The sequence below is a fragment of the Panicum hallii genome, chromosome 6 (genome assembly GCF_002211085.1).
Source record: "Panicum hallii strain FIL2 chromosome 6, PHallii_v3.1, whole genome shotgun sequence".
Lineage (NCBI taxonomy): Eukaryota > Viridiplantae > Streptophyta > Magnoliopsida > Poales > Poaceae > Panicum > Panicum hallii.
Genome location: NC_038047.1, coordinates 38,410,011 through 38,428,648, shown reverse-complemented (window position 1 = coordinate 38,428,648; position 18,638 = coordinate 38,410,011). Strand labels below are relative to the sequence as shown.

The following is an 18,638-nucleotide window of genomic DNA, read 5'->3' as shown; positions in this document are numbered from 1 at the left end:
TTCTTTTGATAAGGGAACCCTGGCACAATCTTTGTGCATAAATTCTTCTGAATTCATGACAACCTCTGAAAGTTCCTCCGTGTTCCAAAATAGTTTACCAATTAATAATATCACTTAGGGTAACACTTACATTGATTCCTCACAAATTTCCCTGCTACGCATACGACTGATCGCGTGCCCCAGCAACAAGCTGAGGTCGGCGTTCGGCAATATCACCGGGCCATGTGCTGGTTGTACAAATCAGTTGCATATTCGCATGTGAAGCATTATCGAATTGTTACTCCTGTCCATTTTTACTTGACATTTTGGATATTTCACGGTCAACAACATATGTCTTAAATCATCATGACCTTTTTCGTAAAGCAATTTGGCTGAAATTTATGAAAAGCTATTTGAAAGTAGTACATACTCATGGCAGGTTTCGTAATAATATTCTTGTACATGTACAGTCATTGTTTATAAGTTTGACTGAAGTGTCCCAAGTGTAATGGAAGGAGGACAAATAAGCTGTAAATAAAAGTCAAAAACATAAATAGATACTATTGACTTTGTATCCAAGTTCTTGTAGCTTCTGGTTACGTGTCCTCAAGAATGACAAGCGTCACTTAACTCGCCACATGTCACCAGCAAAAGCTCTCAAAAGCGACAATTGTCCTAATACTAATGCTAGATTAAATGAGCTATTAGTTGGAAGATGAGACACGGATCGTGTCTATGCCCATTACAAAATGTGTTCATGAGCGCAAGCAAAAATATAATTATGTGCTTTGAGCATTTGTTGTTTACTTACCACAATATTGATGAACTTAATTTTTTTTAGGATGGGCTACTAGCCTAGTTATAATATCGGTGGCCACTATCATGCTCATGCCCATGACTTAGGTCAAGCCCTAGCATAGATATTAGTATCTTACACTGGGGCTTGACCCTAATAAAAAAACTAGGTTGCTTCTCACAAGTCACAAAAGGGATTGTCACCGTACCATCCGTGAAAATAGTTTCATCAATCTCACCAGAACCGGATAGAAAGTTATAGTATCCCTGTGTGTAATTTGTAGATAAATTAGGCGCGTCAAACTGAATATGATTAATGGTGCGATCAGTTTAGGGAGTCAAATAAATAAAAAAGACATATTGTATTTCTGTGTTGTGACGGTTCCCGGAACAGTTTCATCTAAAATTATGCCAAATTTTGTTGGGTTTTTTCTTGGTTTACCGTGATTTGGTTGAGTTGGCCAAGTTGGAGAAGGTTAGACAGGGATATGCATACCGACGCATTTTTATTTATAGACGTCTGAATAAGCCACTTGCAGGTGTCATGTTTCGCAAATTAAAAAGGAAAGGACACCGGAATAATCAACTTGCAGGTATCATTTATCGCAAAAAGGAAAATGACATTTGAATGAGAGCAAGTTGCAGGCAGCCCAGATCGCAAAACTTTCAGGTAGATAGCCTTCAGCGTTCATACGTGGCACGCAGGACACCAGAATCCCTCTGCTTCTGCACCAATTTTTGGCATACATATAGGTTGAGCAAATGTTGGGGAGTCCGTGACGTGCCCGCCGGCGTCGGGGACAGACATGAACTCCGATCCCGCCGGCCGGCGCACGCGCGCGCGCCGTCATGGGGCTGCGCCGCCGCTGCCAGAACCCCGCTGCCGCTGGTTCTGTCAGCACGAGCCGCCGCGCATTCGATGCGCGAGTTTAATACATGGTCGTATGCCCGTATACTCTCGGATCCAGCTCGACGCGACGTCGTATGTGTCAGGCAATGGCCGTGCATCGCCGTTCACCGATCGAACTCGGATCAGCTAGCGCGTGCGCAAGCCAGCACTCGGGTCGAGGTAGAGCCTAGAGCAGTAGGCGAGCCTTCGTCTTCGTCAATAAAGCGCCTGCCCACGGATGACATGTCTCTCGTCAGATTAATACTATCTACTAGCAGCTAGCATGATCTATGCATCCTAGATTCCTAGAGAGCTGGAGGAGCTAGCATTGAATCGGCCGAGCACGCGGGCGTACGGCGCGTCAACCCGCCGGCCTATAGAACGGCCGCTGGACGCCAACCGTTGGAGTGGAACGTCCGGCCGGCCGGCGTGATCGCGCCCGCGCGCCATTATGAACGAGCCCGCCGGCAGATCGGTACGGTCCAGTCCGGCCGGTAGTCCCCGTCCCAACCACTGTGGCAGTTTAACATGCGCGCGTCGCAAGTCTGCAACTTGCTTGCCGGCCGGTTAGACTGTCGCGGCGATGGATGATCGGCCTGCCTCGATCCTCGTTTCAATGCCTTTCCCTCTCGCACCTCGGCGCGGCCGCCCGCGCGTGCGCCGATCGCGACGGCCGGACGCGTGGCGAGCTGCGTCGCCGGCGGCGGCGGCCGGCGGCTTTGCTGAGCTAGAGCTGCCGCCTGCTGGCGGAGGTGATCGGCCTCCGGACGCGCTGCAATCCTAGCTGATATTTATGTGTCCGGCAAGTCCGTCGGCCACTGCCTTTCCGTCAGGACGGAGACGCATTTCACCTGGCAGGCCGTCATCTACGCGCGGTAGTTCCGGCTCGCCGCCGTTCGCCCGCCGCCGGAATCAATCGTGGTCACACGAGGGCGCCGTAACCGTCTGCCGAGGAGGAACTGGTGCGTCCGCCGACGCGATCGAAAGCAACGCGCGCGTACACGTGCACACCGGAGCTTGCCGTACCGGAGTGGTTGACTTCCGTCTCCGCTCGCCATGAATGCGGAAAGGAACGTATTAGGACTAGAGAGAGGACATCAGGAGGCGGCCGCCGCCGCGCCGTACGTAAACCGTGCGCCGCGCCGCCGCCATTGCTGATCACAGGACGGCGCGGCGGGCGTCTATCCGCATCCTCGTTCAGGCCGCCGGGATCTCGACTGGGGTGTCCAAACACTCCTTTTAGAGACCGATGTGTTCTGTGGCAATGCGAAATTCAGGTCATAAAAAAATTCACATGTTGCCGTAACTTTACTCTTTCCCCCTCTTCTCTCGATGAAAAATGCGCTCGGACGCGGTCGCTAAAAAAATTTAGATCATAAAAAAGGAGAGGGATGTGCTATTGACATGTATCTTACTTTTTTACTTCACTCATCTCGCGCCTTCGGAGATTTCAAATGTACGAAGACTAGAAGGTGTGAAAAATAGAAACAAGTGTGATTTAAACTGCCAACTCGTTGCGCCATTCAAATTATCTTGAATGAATAAGAAATGCCCCCTCTTTGGTGAAATAAATTTCTGATGTGCAAGCAGCCTGGCCTGATGTTGAGGGCCGGTGGTAACAACAAACATGTGAGGTCGTGTAGGGTACGGCACAGGTCGGTGTCATGCGCTACTATGATGTACACGTTACGTAAATACATGTAGGAAGTACAGTGCCCTGCATGAAAGTAAAATCTGGTGACATCACACGCAAGAGGAAGTCAAGGTAAATTGCACGTCCTATCCTAGCAGCAACGAGATTGCGATCGAGAATGTTGTTGGTTCAAGTGGAAGTTTTTAGCAAGCTACAAATTAGTTTAACTCCACAAGTCATTACTCAGAAGTACAGTCATAGTATTGACTTTTTTAATCCCATATATTCCACCGGCAGATTTTCAAGGTGTACAGGTGTCTGGTGGTAAACTCATGTCATGTCATCCGTCCAAAGACTTCAGGAGCGGCAGGTGCTATGATGCTTTTATCTGTTGGTCCATCATAATACTGTGATTGGTTGGTTACACTAGTTCCTAGCCAAAGCTAGCTCTGGCCCTGACCAATCTTAACCAGACTAAATCAATGCAAGGTTGGTTGGATAGCTTAAAATAGCTAAGTATGTTCTTTTTACCTTTTGCAGCCTGCATAGTGGGGAACGGAACTCATTTGCGTTCCCAGGAAGCTAGGCTAAAGGATCACTTTTGCATTCATGGAGCGTGGCTAAAGAGATAACCAGGTATGTTTGCACTCCACAAGCCTGGCTAGGGGTTTATGCACCCAATCAATTATAACCTAAGTGTTTGAGACTATATATTTAATTTTCTCATTATTACCGTGACTATGATTTTTTGCTGTGAGACTACTAGGGGCATTTTGGTCAAATTGGACCCAACTTATTTTTTCTTAGGTCGTGCAATTTGGCCAATGTTTGCAATAACATGTAACCAAATGGAGCAATGATCATATTAGAATGGTAACGGATCATGATTCTAGTGGTCTCTTCACAATACAACTTGGCCCTTACATAATTTCAAAATTATATAAGATTAGAATCCAGCTCTTAAATTATTTAAGCTAAATTTTAAGCCCTTTATCACCCTAATCTTATCCTTGGAAAGGGTACGTAGACCCGAACTACGTCTACATGCGCACTCTCCATTTTGAAAAAAAACATATTTGCATTCAGTTGTGGCTTTTTATAATAAAGAAAGAAAGAAAGAATAATGGTCACCGGTACACACAGGTATCAAAGTTGGTCACTAGTACACACAGAAGTATCAAGTTTTGTCACATGAGAATGGTATTTCCATGGTACCAACACTTTCTTCTTGAAACGATCAACAATACTTCCACATGACTGTATCTCCGATGACTCTGGATGACAAAATCACTCGCCTGATCGCGCATTGCTCTGCCGCGCCGGTGACACTGCAGGCAGTGTTCGTTCCGGCGCCGGGGCCGCGCCGGCGTCGGCACCGGTCGCCCGAATCCCCTACCTGTGCTCAACAGCGAGGCCGGCCCCGGTCGACAGGGACGGCCGGTTCGCGGCAGGTACCACGTCGAGGTCCTCCGCCGGACGACCGGGCATTCAAACCGGCGTCGTCGATGCACAGGGAGACAAGCAGGCAAGGCACCGGCACGCTGCCGCGCGGCCGGCAGGTTCTCCTATGCAGCACGAGGCGTTTGGTCATTCAGAACACTCGCATCCACCTCGACGCAACCTGCATCAAGGCCATCCGGCCAATGGCCGCAGAGCCGATCACCGCCGGTCCACCGGGGCATTGATGCCGCACAGTCTCGTGACGCGCCCGCCCCGTCCGGTCGGAACCCCATTGGCCGCCGGCCGGTCACCGGAGCTCAGCACGCCGGGGATTGAATTGTAGCAGCGAGCACGTGCTGCGAAAGGGCTCTGTCGCTTGCTCGCCCATCAAGCGCTTGCCCACCGCGGATGCTATCGCATGATCGCATCGATCGACCCGGATGGGAGTGGTATTGAATCAGGCACGGGCGAGCGGCGGCACCGTCAACCCACGGGCCAATGGGATCGCTGCCATACACGGCGGCCGGCTGGTTGATCCCTCGCCGTGCTGGAGCTTTGACCTTCTTGCCCGTTTGCCATCAATGCGTGGAAAGGGATGTACTAGGGCTGCATCGGCGGACGGCAGACAGGCAGAGGGCGCGCCAGCAGCCGTCGGTCCGACACGAACCTTGAGCCGCCATTGTAGATCACCAGTGCTCATCTTTGTCAACAAGCATCGCACGGGGCGGGGGTAGCATCTGGATTCTGGTCTCGTGTCGGCGGTTACTACTGGGTGTCGTTTATACGAGATAGAAGATACTCCCCTCCGTTCGATTAAGAATGCAACTCTTACAATCGAGGACTCAAATAATTTTAAATTTGATTAAATTTATATAAAATAGCATTAATATTTATCTTATAAAATAAGTATTATTAGATTAATTATATAATATATTTTTATACTTAATTTATTTGAAGATATAAATATTAGTAGTTTTTTTATAAATTTAATTAAATTTAAAATTATTTAACTACTCAGAATACGAGAGCTGCATTATTTTATTTTTTAGGACGGAAGGAATATTCGAATCTGAAGTGGCCAAATATTAATATGGGCCTATACCTTCTTTAAAGAGGCCTCGAGGGCGCTAAAACTTGGCCCATATGTGAAAAAAGTGGTGTACAGCCCGAATGGGCTTTAGTTTTCTGGGTGCCTAGATTTCAGCCCACGAAGCCCAACAAGAAGCGGTGGCGAGGAATGCCCAACCAGACGAGCAAAGCCCAATCTGGCGAGCCGCCAGATCAAAACGGATCAATCCGAGCCGTCCCCTCCGCGTGGCCGCCCGAGCCAACCATTTATACCCCTATCGCCGCCGCCGCGCAACCCTCCGCTCCTCTTCCCCCTTCCTTCCCCCACCCCACGCGCACCCAGCCTCACTAGGGTTTTGTCGGCGGCGGCGAGATGGTGCAGCGCCTCACCTACCGGAAGCGTCACAGCTACGCGACCAAGTCCAACCAGACCCGGGTCGTCAAGACCCCAGGTGCGCGCCCCCATCTGTTTCATTCCTGCTAGGTCTGGGAGGAGTTTCCGTAATTTTTTGATCTGTGTTGTGGTCTTGGTGGTATTGATGGGTTCGGTGGATTCTTGCAGGTGGGAGGCTTGTGTACCAGTACACCAAGAAGAGGGCGAGCGGGCCCAAGTGCCCCGTCACCGGAAAGAAGATTCAGGGGGTGAGTGGTGGGGGCAGCTCTAATCTGGTTTTATTTTCGTTCTGGATTTCGCGTGTAGACTATGCGTTCTTGTAGCGCTATAGTTCATTGGTCCGAGGTGCTGCAGTGGGGAAATATTAGCTAGGAGTATGTCTGTGCAATCTGTATTGAAGTTATTGTGGATTAGATCTTAATTGGTTGTTTAGATGGTTTACAGTTTTCTTTATCTTTGGATAGTGTACGGAATTACTCTGGTACGGGCAGTTTGATGCCGCATTGTGCCTGTATAGATCTATTGGAGGATGTTTAATAGTTAATATCTTTATATCTTGTTTTTGTACAAACCTCTTCCTTGAGTAAATGGTAGTGTTATGTGGAATGAAACTACTGTGTAAAATATTTGTGTGCTAGTCCTGTCATTTGAGGGAAAATGTGTTATCATGTGATCACCATTTTGTGCTCCTGCTTGCAACACTCTGAACTGAGAGTGAAACTATTGATATGTCAAGCACTTGTTTCCTCTCCATGCTTCAGATTCATCACTGTCTACTTTGGCTTAAGTGGAACTTATACCTAATAAATTAGGATAATCTATCCAATTTTTTAAGCCCTGTTGAGTGATGAAGAACATGTTACAGACCATCATCCCGAATTAGCTGACCCTAGTCCAACTGTCTTTAAGCCATTGCTCTGTTCATGCCGTGTTATGGTGTTTATTTATATCGGATCCAGTATCTAATAGTGCATTGCTCATCTGATGAAATGGTGCAATTATGCCAGCATTTTATTAAGCAAACTGTGTTTGGATGCTGTTGCCACTAAAGCAAAATTAGCTGAGCTGATTTCCCTGGTGTGCCTGTTGACTAAATACTATCACCATGTTAGTAAGGTTTAAGTTTCAATTTTTTAGTTCTATCATTTGATGTTCGAGTCTGTCTTCTATGTGTGCATGGACTACTTTTTTGGTTGTTTCCATAGCAACATACTCTGTATTAACTTTGTTGACATAATCTTGTAATTTTCCTATCTGAACATGAACATGCCCCCTAAGCCATAAATACTATGTATTCATATGCAATTCAACGTGAACTTTCTACCTAATATCTAATGCTATTTTTACCATATCTCCAGATCCCCCACTTGAGGCCTGCTGAGTACAAGAGGTCCAGGTTGTCTAGGAATCGCAGGACTGTGAACCGTCCTTATGGTGGAGTGCTCTCTGGAACTGCTGTTAGGGAGAGGTCAGTAATAGAGCTGGATATATTATGATGTGAAAACCCAGGATCTGTAATTTTGTAGTCTTACGAATTACAACTATTCATGTACAGGATCATCCGTGCTTTCTTGGTTGAGGAGCAGAAGATTGTCAAGAAGGTCCTGAAAATACAGAAAACCAAGGACAAGACAGCCACAAAGTAGAGCTCCTGGAATGGAAGCCTAGCTGTTTTGTACACTGCGAAAAGTATTTTTGGTGGATGGAAAATCTAGTTGCCTTTTGTGTGAAATGTTTAGCATGTGAGAGACGTACCTGTCGAGTTTAGAGCATCTGGAGACTGGAATCCTTTTCATCTTGCATTGTCTGAATATTGGGACATCTGTTCCCCTAGTTGCTTTGTTATGAATTCAGATCATATCTGGGTGCCATCAGCTTGTCGAATTTGCCTTCTGGTTTGTAGTGATCTTTTTCGTTCAGGACCTGTTGCTCACCTGTTCCATGCCATTTTTTGCACGACCATTGTGCCTGCTTTTATTGTTACTGTAGACGAAATTCTTAACCGTTTGATTGTCCAAATCAACTGTGCACTCTTGAAAACATTTTCTTGCTTTCCTATCAACTGTGCACCGTTGAAACATGATATCTACGTTTGCAGGCAATGCTGCAGCTTAATGTTGTTTTGTCGATATCATAAGTATTCAGATAGGCCCAACGATTTTGTTCTGAAAGTGCAAGGTGATATCGCAATACAACTTTTCTGCTTAGAAGTGTATGTGCAACACCGATGTCTTCTCTCTGTAAGCTTCTGTAACAATGGTATAGCTTTACAGTATGCGCATGGCACCCCTAACTAGAACTGGAACGAAAAATGTTTCTGAAGCTAACAGATGAAGGCAATTCACGCACTGCACATAGAACCTAGGAATAGTACCCCTCACTCTCTGTAGACTAGAGCAATGCAAATTGCAAACTGCCATAATGTGGCAGCTCAGCCTGGACAATCCAATAATTTCACAGGTTATGTAAGACCACAGATGACGTTTGATATGGTTATGTTGATAAATGTATTCAAACATGTCCAATATTTTCACACGGAGAAACTCACAACACTGAAAACTCAATAGTGTATGTACAACACAAGGTTCCTTCTCTCTGTTAGCTTTGCTGTTAACAATGGTATAGCTCACAGTATGTACATGGCACCCCTAATCAAAACTGAACAAAAAATATATATCTCTGCAGCTAACAGTAATGCTAACAGATGAAGGCAACTCACACACGCACAGCATCTGTACAAGTAACCTATGAAATAGAAGTACCTCTCACTCTCTGTAGTGCAATGAAAATTGCTGGCAACCCTAGTGTGGCAGCTCAGTCTGGACAGCAGCTGGGCTCAGGAAGGACTCCCAGGGTATGTTGCATCTCCAGTCCTCTGAAGAATCTGCACCCAGATCAAAAGGGAAGTTGATCCTCCCCCCAGCTTCCCAGTCACTGTTGTTCATGCTGAAGCCATTGCCAGGCTTCCTGGTGGATGGATCCTGGCTCCTGCTACCGATGCCGCCATTGACTTCGGCAGAAGAATCGACTACAAATCCACTGAGGTGATCAGGCTGCGTACTGAAGAACATTGGCGCAGCAGCTGTGGTCTTCTGCGATGTTTGCACTTCAAAAGGGAAAGTGATGGGGAAGTTCTGGGGTTCTAGGGATTGGCTGTAGTTGAAGTTGATGAGCTTGCATGAGGAGCCGTCAAGAGATGGGTTGTTCACCTTGTTCTGCTGCTGTTGCTGACCTTGCAAACCATGTCTGCTGGTGAACTGGCTTGCAGGTGCAGGTGCTGCAACTTGCAGTGAGCAAGATGAGCTCTCCAGAGCAAACTCTGAAGCTTGCACTGACTGGAACGCAGAGAACATCTCTGCCTCAGTTGCCCCAGGCAGTGGTGGCCCCCAGGTGTGCGACAGTGCTCGTTGCGCCATGGAGCTGGTCTTCTTGAAGATCCTACAGATAGTCCAGGAGTCCTGTTTGTGGTACAAAAGAAAAATATCCTTCAGAACTGGACAAAACTTTTGAATTCAGCTGAACTGCACAATATGAATTGATAGTGCTTACATTAAGTGGAATGGTCTTGTCAACGGGTCGCTTGGGGAGCGAGGGATCGTTGAGCGAAGGGAGCCTGAATTCATGCATCATCCAGTCAGTTTTCATCCCTCTTGCCGCTCTCCCTTTGTAGAACACAAGAGACTTCTTCAGGCCTATGCACTTGGTACCCTCAGAGGAATAGATTGGCCTGTCTGTCCCTGTGGCCTTCCAGAACCCGGCTGCTGTGACTCTGTTTGGTCTCACGCTGTTGCGGTATTTCCTGTCCCTTGGACAGTAGAAGTACCACTCTTTCTCACCGGTGCTCGCAAGCTCTGTCAATGAACAAGAACAATTAAGTCAGAAATGCTAACTCTGCAAACTATTCGCTACGTCCTTTACGATCGTCCTGAGATGCAAATATTTAAAGTTCATGGAAGCCCAACACATTGACAAAAGGAGTAAGGCGGTAGAAGTTCTAAAATTGGTGGCAGCTTCTTACTTGGGAGATCCCATGGATCATACTTGTAGATGTCCAGCTGCCTGATGAGCTCAATGGAGATAGGCTTTTGCTGGATCTTCCTCTTGAGGTAGAAACTGACCAGTTCTTCATCAGTCGGGTGAAACCGGAAACCCGGCATGAGGATCTCATCTGACTTGTCCATATTGATATCATTTCTCGCCTCCATATCTAACAAAGAGATGAAGCTTGAATCCTGCTTGCTGCTGGTTACAAGCTTAGAAATTAAGCTTGCTCTTCTACCTATGCAGTATCTAGTGAATGGCTTTCAGGGATGAAGCTTGTGAGGTGAAGACAACCACCAAGAGCTGTATACTATTGCGCTTGCAAATCTATTACACACCGTGTGTATATATATGAATGCCAGAGCTGTTTGGAATGACTGGATGAGGCCCACAACTCTGAAGGATTAAAGAAGTGTATTTAGTTCCTTCTCTATTTGAAAGCTGTCATGAATTGTTTAATGGTGGATTAGTATCTCAACGAAGACAAGCTCACCCAGCATCAGGAAATCCCAGTCCCTTTCGATTCACACTTAGAATACTCAAGTACGGCAGTCAAAACAATCCTTAAACTAAACAACTGTGCGTTACTCTCCTCTAGATTTCATTTACCAGTTTGAGCCTCCCCAGGTAAACAAAGGAACTGAAATCATACTCCAATACACCGAAGTTTGTTGGTATTCAAATTTTCAACGGAGCCGGGCAAGAGTTTGGAACTCTTCTCAAGTACTTTTACCTGCATGAACTTCAAGATATATTCCTTCAGTATCTGGATCCAAAAATCCCTTCCCATGTAGATGTACGCATTAGTTTTGTCAGCTTGTGCTTTGGGATTCTAAAATAATTTGCGGCCACTAAATGCATTTCGTGTTGAGTTTGACATAAGCCTACCCGTGTGCGTGTGTGTGTGTGGGAGAGAGAGAGAGACAGAGAGAGAGAGAGAGACAGAGAGAGAGAGAGAGAGAGAGAGAGAGAGAGAGAGAGAGAGATTGTTTCCTACTACCTGGTTTCTCTTCAGAAATTCTTTTCTGTTACCCAGAAAGTGATGGCCTGACCTGTGTAACTTTCTCCATATGTTTATTAGCTAGCTTCCTAGCTAGCGTGTTTGGCACTGCGAAGTGTTGGAAGGGAGAAGCTTCTTATTCTAAGCACAGTTTGTTACACTAAATTTTATTGCAGGGTGAGTTGCCACCGTGGAAACCTGGTCCAATTTGCTCCAACAGTCAGCTTGGTAAATCGCATGCTGGGTCTGCCTGGTCCTTCTTCCACATGGCACAATAAAATTGTATGCTGCTTGTTCCGTAGTCCATCAGATTATGTTTTTTAAATATTACAAAACTTTTGAACGTAGAATGTTGGATAGGAATGCTGAATAGGTGAGCCTATCCTATATCCTCAGCTTTGCTTACAAAGTAACTGCAGAAAAAAGTTACAAAACGCTTGCAAACTTACAGAGCATTTTCTTCAGCGCTTCACATGATCTTTCAACAAAAACAGCATGTGTAAACTGCTTCACATCTGAAAGCAAAAACTTTAGTGCAGACTTCCCAAGTATCTTTGTGTTAGCCATACCACACAAACAAAAGCATCCAAGAAATTCCTGTAAATCATTAGACAATGACGCGAAAATTCTGCACGCGGCGAGAGTTTTTTGCCTCCTCCAATCGCTTCAAGACAAGGTTCCGCCCGTGCGCGCGCGTCAAATACCCGCCAAAAGTTTTTGTTCCATTCCCGTGTCTCCACAATTCCCGGCAACACCATTAATCCCCCTGCTTTGGGAGGGCAAACTGCATCTCGATTTGGAGCGCTTGCTGTCTCCTTCCATGGCCTGGGATTGCAGGCCTGCGACCCAAATGTCAGAGCAGGGTTCAGGTCAACGTCAAACCCTTCAAACTGACGCGAGGTAGCCTGCCATCTCCATGTCTTGTTCTTGGGTTCCCGGTTCTCGGAACAGATGTCCATGTAGCTCGTGTTGACAAGAGCAGCTCTTGGCCGTGCTTGTTTGCACGCCCACCAGGATCTGTGGGAGCATAGAGTGAGGTACTTAGAAACTGGCTGAACTCAATGCCTTGTTCCTGTTCTAGTTTATGGCAAATAAGGCTTGAGCAATTTGTAACAGTGGCATCCGTTGCGTTGTTCCTATCAGAAAATATTTCAGAATTCCAGTTGCATTGTTCAGTATAATCCTAGTTGTCTTTAATTGTCCTGAACTTGACATTCCGAGTATGTAATTGTTCTGAACTTCTAGTTTCGTAATAGTGGCATACATTATTGCATTGTCCCACTAAAGATCTTCAGTGTATTGCATCCCAGGATACACAATTTGTTGTCCCTTGTAAACAACATCCCCAGAATCTCATCTCGTCCAAATCAAGCGAGAGTTTGCACGAGGAGAGCTACCATTTATTACTTTTGTACGACAGCAAGCAAGTCGGGGTGCTTTAAGTGTTTAGTCAATCGAGTTGCAACATGAGTGAATGGAGCATATAGGAAACTTGAAACGAAAGCATTGCTTTGGAATGATTTATTTCAGTAGAAAAAAAAACCAAGAACTTGCCTTGTGGTTGCTCAGAAAACCCTACAAAGTACCATGTTGATACAAGCGGGCATAAATCTACTTACGGAATTTGTACTTTGCAAAATTGACAAATTTTGCACATAGGTTAGCCCAACTTTAGTTCATCTTGGTAATTTGGTGAGAACGATTATGTTACATAGGCTATGATTTAGACTCCTATCTATATTTCTAAAGCAGGTAAAGTTTCCACCTAAATTTTTTAAATTTTTAATTGATCCGCCTTGTGTCATTGATAGGTGGACCTTAGTCCATCCCGTACGAATTAACGTACAGGTAATTATACGTATCCGATACTTCTACCAATTCTACCAACTTTATCAGTAGCAACGCTCTATCAACTTTATCACTAGCAACGCGCAGGGATATTTGCCTAGTATTGTTTAAAAACCTGTAATTTTTGTTTGCAAAACTAAAAACCTGTAATTAAAACCTCTGCTTTGTCTTACATTCATATGGTAGATAAAAATGATCATTATATTAGAACAAAGAGTGGTTAATAGATGAAGTGAAAAGGGGGAAAATGAAAAACTACTAGTACTGCACGATTGTGGCCGTGTTCATCTCCCTGAACGTACCTGATTTACAAGGAAGTAGTCCAAGTCACGTAACAACATTAATGCTACAACTTACAGTCTCCAGCTCATACAAGCAGTTGCTATCATAACGGACATTCTTTACAGTTTCCATCTTTATCCATGCACACGATGACACAGAGAGCAGGATTTTCCATTCTGATTCTTCCAAATCCATGACACATCTCTTCTTCTAATCGTTACTGCGATGGAGAAAGAATTTATCAGAAAGTAACACCAAACATTTAACATCCGGATTATAGTGTGTTCTCAAGAAAAAGTGACGATCCAAGTGATAGAACCACAAGCATTTTTTTTACCATCCAAATAACGTTAGCAGGTAAGACTCCAGCTCCGGTTGTCGATTATTATACAGCATTTAAGGGCCCTGCCCCCTGGGTTGCATCTTGATGTTACTATCATTCACAGTTCTCTGCAATCATACAGAAACCCCAAAGCGGAAAGACACACTAGCATTAAGATATGGAAGATTGAGTATGATATATTCATATATATGAAACATGAGTCTGATATATTTGAAACACCACTGGACGAATGAAAATTGATTGAACTAAGCTAGAATAGACAAGGAAGGTAAGGATCTTCTACATCTAGCGATTTTTTTTTGAAAATTAATACTATTTTCAAGCAGACTATAACCAGTGGCATATACTTTCACTAGGAGATACTTTTTAAGCAAAAACAAATAACTGCCTTACTTATACACTCTTATATACCAAGCCCTTTATTAAATTTAAGTTTGCATTCACACATGCATGCATTAATCAAATAGTAAGAGCATGGGTCACAATCAGAACAACTAAATATTGATCTAATGCATTACAGTGCAAACATGATCCTAGTTTGTCCAATAATTCTTCTCAGGAGCCATTGAGCATGCTTCTATTACTGTAGATACCCAAATAATTTGGTGATGACCCTAAAGCATACCGTTTCAGGATCGCACTGGTTGGATCCATGAGAAAAGAAGAGCAGTTTTAAATCCTTGATCAATTGAAAGAGCTAAAGGTGCCACCTATTAGTCTAAAGCAATTTGATAATGGATTTAGAATAAAACCTTGAACAAATGAATCATGGAATACTTTATGAAACCATTTCCAATAGATACTTTTCTTGTTGAGACCATGGTGCAAAACAATCATATAGATAAAAACTTGCAAGTGTATCTTGCATGGTACATGATACTCATAATATTTAATTTTCCCAGTACTATGTGTTATGTACATCCACCAATCCCCAGAAACATAAAAACAGCAGTGTGTAAATTCATGGAGATAGGGAAGGTTAAAACAATATTGGAATATGAAAAACATAAGAATAGGTATCACATACAGACATACAGTTGGTTCTTAGAAATCTGGAACACAAGAATTTTTCAATATTTGGTTAGATGCTTCGCTGGAAAGCACACAATTTTGGAGAGAGGTAACTCGAAGGAAAATTTCCATGAGGTTGAAGCTCAAGCTAAACTTCTTCCAAAATTCATATATATTGAGCCATTTCGAGGAAATTCTTAGGGACCCTAGGAGCCAATTGCCCATACTGCAAGTCCAAAGGGCCACATAGAACTTTTTCCCTCTCCTAGGATTCTATTCCTACAAAATTCCCAGGCTCCAGATACAATGTGTATGCTGTCTCGTACTAAAATCATGAGATCCTATCATAAAGTGCATATGCTTATCAGAGAATTAGCTTATGCATTGCATAAATCATCACGAATAGCATGATTTCTCCTGAAAACTTAAATTTGACTTCATAACAAAGAAAATCATTAAAATGCTCGAACAAAAAAAAAATGATCATATGCATCAATTCTTAATGGTTAAGCAAGTGATTGTCAATGGACCTCTCATTTAATCATATTTGCAAATCACATTCGAGAAAAAAAAATTTGCAAATCACATGCAGAAGGCAGAAAGGTGTAAATTAAGCTAACCAAGTGAAATCCTCAAGATGCCTGCAACATCTCCTTTATATCATAACCTTGCAGCTGAAACAGAATACCAAAGCACTTTCATTAGTCTGATATAGCCAGAGAAACACATTTGAAGTAGTCTAATTCAGTCACATACTTTAGCTGCCAATATATGATGGGAATTAGATGTTTTGCCCCTACTGTGCCCAGTACTATAAATGCTAACTCATTTTGCCACTCCAAGAAGAAAAATGAGGAACTAGAAGTAAAAGCATGAGATATTTAGATCTACCTGAAGAAAGGTTAGCAGCAATATTACTCCAGAGTTCCAGACAGCATGTATTGTGATAGGAGTAAGAAGATTGCGAGTTTGAGCATATGAAAATCCTAAGACAACACCTGTGGGCAAAACAAAAAGGTGGAGGAAATAAATGTTAAAGCATGCTAACACAGCAATTTTACATACTACATGTGATTCTAAGACCATTCATCATTATATCTGGTCCAACTATAGCAAAGTAGTGGGATTTAGCATATTGCACAGTGTTTTCGATGTCATGCCCAGTCAACAATATCGTAGGCAATTACCAAGTACAAAAAGCTGCGGAAACTCTCCTGGTGTAAGATGAGCGAACGCAAACATTGCTGCAGTAATAAGCACAGCATATGGAGTGGAGAACCTGTACCAGGACAGATTGTTAGCATCTTCATTATATAGTAGTTCAGATTGCACAAATTTACACTGTTATACCTCTAAAGACAGGATTTAGAAAAAAAAAATCTCCTGGCCAAGAAATCATGTATATTTACCACGTAGTCAAGGACACCATTAGAAATCCTCGAAAGACAGTTTCCTCAAGAATCGGCGCCAAAACCCCAGTGATGCCCAGCAGACAGGCAGTGCTGCCAATATTTTTTTTTCAAAAAATCAAGTAAGTTTATCTTGCTACACCTATAATCCTATATACAGACAAACAATAGCTTATTAAAGCATAGGTTAAAAAGCCAGATAAACCATACCTGATACCTGATGAGCCAATCAGTGGCAATAGAATGACTAGTGAGTCAGTCTGAAAGAAGAGGTTCAAGAACTGAATCACTAGAGGTGAAATTTCACTATTGTGGCATGCTTGACTTTATCATTTATGTTGTATATTGTATAGTTTGCTATTTTCAGTGTCTTTGTTATATCTAGGAATTCATTTAGCTGATGCACTATAATGGGGACACCATCTGAGTTCTGACAAAGTCTCTCCAGGTCTCATTATGAGCTGCCATTGCTTCATCCAACTGGTTATGTTGTGCAGATTGCAGAAAACTCAAGCATACAAGAACTAGGCGCATGAAGTTAAGGCAGGGCAACGGGAGAAACTGTTCACCAATTTGTGAATTTCCCCCCCTCTAAAATAGGTTCACCATAGTTGCACTTCAACTGATAAGCATTTTTTTCAGTTACATTAGTAAGGACATTGCGAACATTCAAACTAATCAATAAGATGGATAATAGATAGTTATGGAAGCATACATACCTCTCTCTGTGGCGTTTCACCATTCAGAAATGTCATTGCAGCTCCAGCTAAAGCAATAGAAATTATTGCAACAAGGATGCCGATTCCAGCCCACAAAAGCCAACCATTTTGCAACTTAAATGGTTCCTCAAATTCTGAAAATTAAAGGATTCAATTGCATCACAAGACCATTGTCCAGTGCTTAAGAACAAACTGAACTAGGTATTAGGTCATTCCATCTTCGTCCATTAAAATATCAAGAAAGCATTCTATAATTTAGCAAGCTAATATTGGGAAAGAAACAAATGTGAGACATGTAAAAGCAAGAACATGAAAGAACATCAAATTCTTACTGTAACGAAAGATATCATCTGAGAATGGTCGAAAGGTATTGGTGATGCCAAATATAGCTCCAAGCACAACAACTGTCGTGCTACTGCACTCATAAAAAAAAAGTGGCAAGGAAATGTGCATGCAGATTATTCAGAAGCTGAATGGCAAATTCTGGTAAATATAGTTTATACAAAAGGAAAGCAAATTCGATCCATACAATTGTCCCAAGAAGAGTACTTCTGCTTTCTCATCTAGAGTTGCCTCCCCAACTTGAAAACCTAACTGCTCCAAACTAGCTTGCTCAACCATTCCTGTCAGAAGAAAGCTATCCAAAGAACATTCAGCAAAATTGGAGGCATTTGCAACAATTCAATATGCTTTAGTTATTTCGGATTGAAATCATGGTAGAATATTGCTCCGTTCTTGAGAACAGAACTCCACAAACTAGTATCTGCATTACTTTTGCACAAATGGATTCCTTCTTACACAACGCCATGGTAATTGGGCAAGGTGTAGTTGTACCTTACTGCACATGCGACCATGGTGAGGGAAATGGTTGGCCACTCCCACGGCACATCCCACCGGCGAAGGACAGGCCACCCATCCAAGGTTTTCTCCTACCAAAGCAACATCGTTTCAAGACAATTAATTACAGTTTCCAACCGAACTCTCGAAAGGGCTCACAGATTTCATCGCTGTGCCTGCCTACAACACAGCATTTCGTAGCGTCAAGCACCATATCTTGTGGAGGCGTGGGCGGTCCGTTCTCGGCGTCGGAGGAGCATCGGCAGGCGACGATGCCCGTCGGCCCCGTCCACCTCCACCGGGTCCCCAGCGGCCGCGGCACGAGCTGCCCTGCTACTGCCCCCGACACTGGACGGCGGCATGTTCTCGGTGAGGTAACTGGGTGCAGGCTCTGCTTGGAGAGATGTAGGTACAGGGATCTGCTGCGAGAGCGGCCGCACAACGGCGGGCGGGGGCGTAGGCAGAGGAGAGACGGCGGCATGTTCCGGAAGGCACGCGGGATAAGGCCACAAGGGCAACTGGGCAAGGGACAAGCTTATGAGTTTCCCCCTTCCTTTTTTCGATTTGTTAAAAGGTTATTTAAAAAAAACAGGAGGAGCTGGGCTCCATTGGTTAATATATTAAGAATAAAACTTAAAATGTATTTTTCTGTTACAAATTATTTTGATTTTTCTAGATACAGAATTTTTAGATATTATAATAACATTTGGTTGGACCGGTAATGGGACTGTGTGGTTAAGCTCAGGTATCGGCATAATTTTTTTCAAATTTATAACTATCCATCGACTTTGCAACCAATACAACTAACATATGATGACTAAAGAGTAAAATATACCGCCGGCTCTTAAACTTAGCTCGGGATATCATCATGGTTTCTAAATTTTTAAAATGCACATTCAAATCCTTGAAGTACAAATCACACTTGTTTAAGCTAAATCAAAAATTATATA

At 43.8% G+C, this 18,638-nt stretch overlaps 3 protein-coding genes across 6 annotated transcripts; 1 reads left to right on the top strand and 2 right to left on the bottom strand.

Moving 5' to 3' along the window:
- The first annotated feature begins 6,091 nt into the window (after positions 1–6,091).
- On the top strand, positions 6,092–8,117 carry LOC112896298 (60S ribosomal protein L34-like). Its single transcript, XM_025964228.1, has 4 exons — positions 6,092–6,256; positions 6,367–6,446; positions 7,557–7,666; positions 7,754–8,117. The coding sequence occupies exons 1-4, from the start codon at positions 6,178–6,180 to the stop codon at positions 7,842–7,844; spliced, it is 360 nt and encodes a 119-aa protein (XP_025820013.1). The 5' UTR covers positions 6,092–6,177; the 3' UTR covers positions 7,845–8,117.
- A 711-nt stretch (positions 8,118–8,828) lies between these two features.
- On the bottom strand, positions 8,829–10,866 carry LOC112897949 (protein FEZ-like). The gene is made up of 5 exons (XM_025966355.1): positions 10,733–10,866; positions 10,478–10,635; positions 10,217–10,405; positions 9,748–10,049; positions 8,829–9,656 (listed from the first exon to the last, which is right to left on the bottom strand). The coding sequence occupies exons 3-5, from the start codon at positions 10,401–10,403 to the stop codon at positions 9,000–9,002; spliced, it is 1,146 nt and encodes a 381-aa protein (XP_025822140.1). The 5' UTR covers positions 10,404–10,405; positions 10,478–10,635; positions 10,733–10,866; the 3' UTR covers positions 8,829–8,999.
- A 914-nt stretch (positions 10,867–11,780) lies between these two features.
- On the bottom strand, positions 11,781–18,224 carry LOC112896174. 4 transcript variants are annotated; one of them, XM_025964091.1, is made up of 13 exons: positions 17,900–18,224; positions 17,686–17,780; positions 17,381–17,488; positions 17,184–17,266; positions 16,852–16,985; positions 16,343–16,392; positions 16,133–16,225; positions 15,911–16,002; positions 15,615–15,721; positions 15,344–15,397; positions 13,707–13,819; positions 13,390–13,589; positions 11,781–12,256 (listed from the first exon to the last, which is right to left on the bottom strand). In XM_025964091.1, the coding sequence occupies exons 1-10, from the start codon at positions 18,167–18,169 to the stop codon at positions 15,356–15,358; spliced, it is 1,074 nt and encodes a 357-aa protein (XP_025819876.1). In that variant the 5' UTR covers positions 18,170–18,224; the 3' UTR covers positions 11,781–12,256; positions 13,390–13,589; positions 13,707–13,819; positions 15,344–15,355. The 4 variants fall into 4 exon arrangements, with proteins under 4 accessions (XP_025819876.1, XP_025819874.1, XP_025819877.1 ...); XM_025964089.1 differs by lacking the exon at positions 11,781–12,256 and having other exon boundaries at positions 13,287–13,589; XM_025964092.1 differs by lacking the exon at positions 11,781–12,256 and having other exon boundaries at positions 13,287–13,589; positions 17,848–18,029.
- Positions 18,225–18,638: the final 414 nt, after the last annotated feature.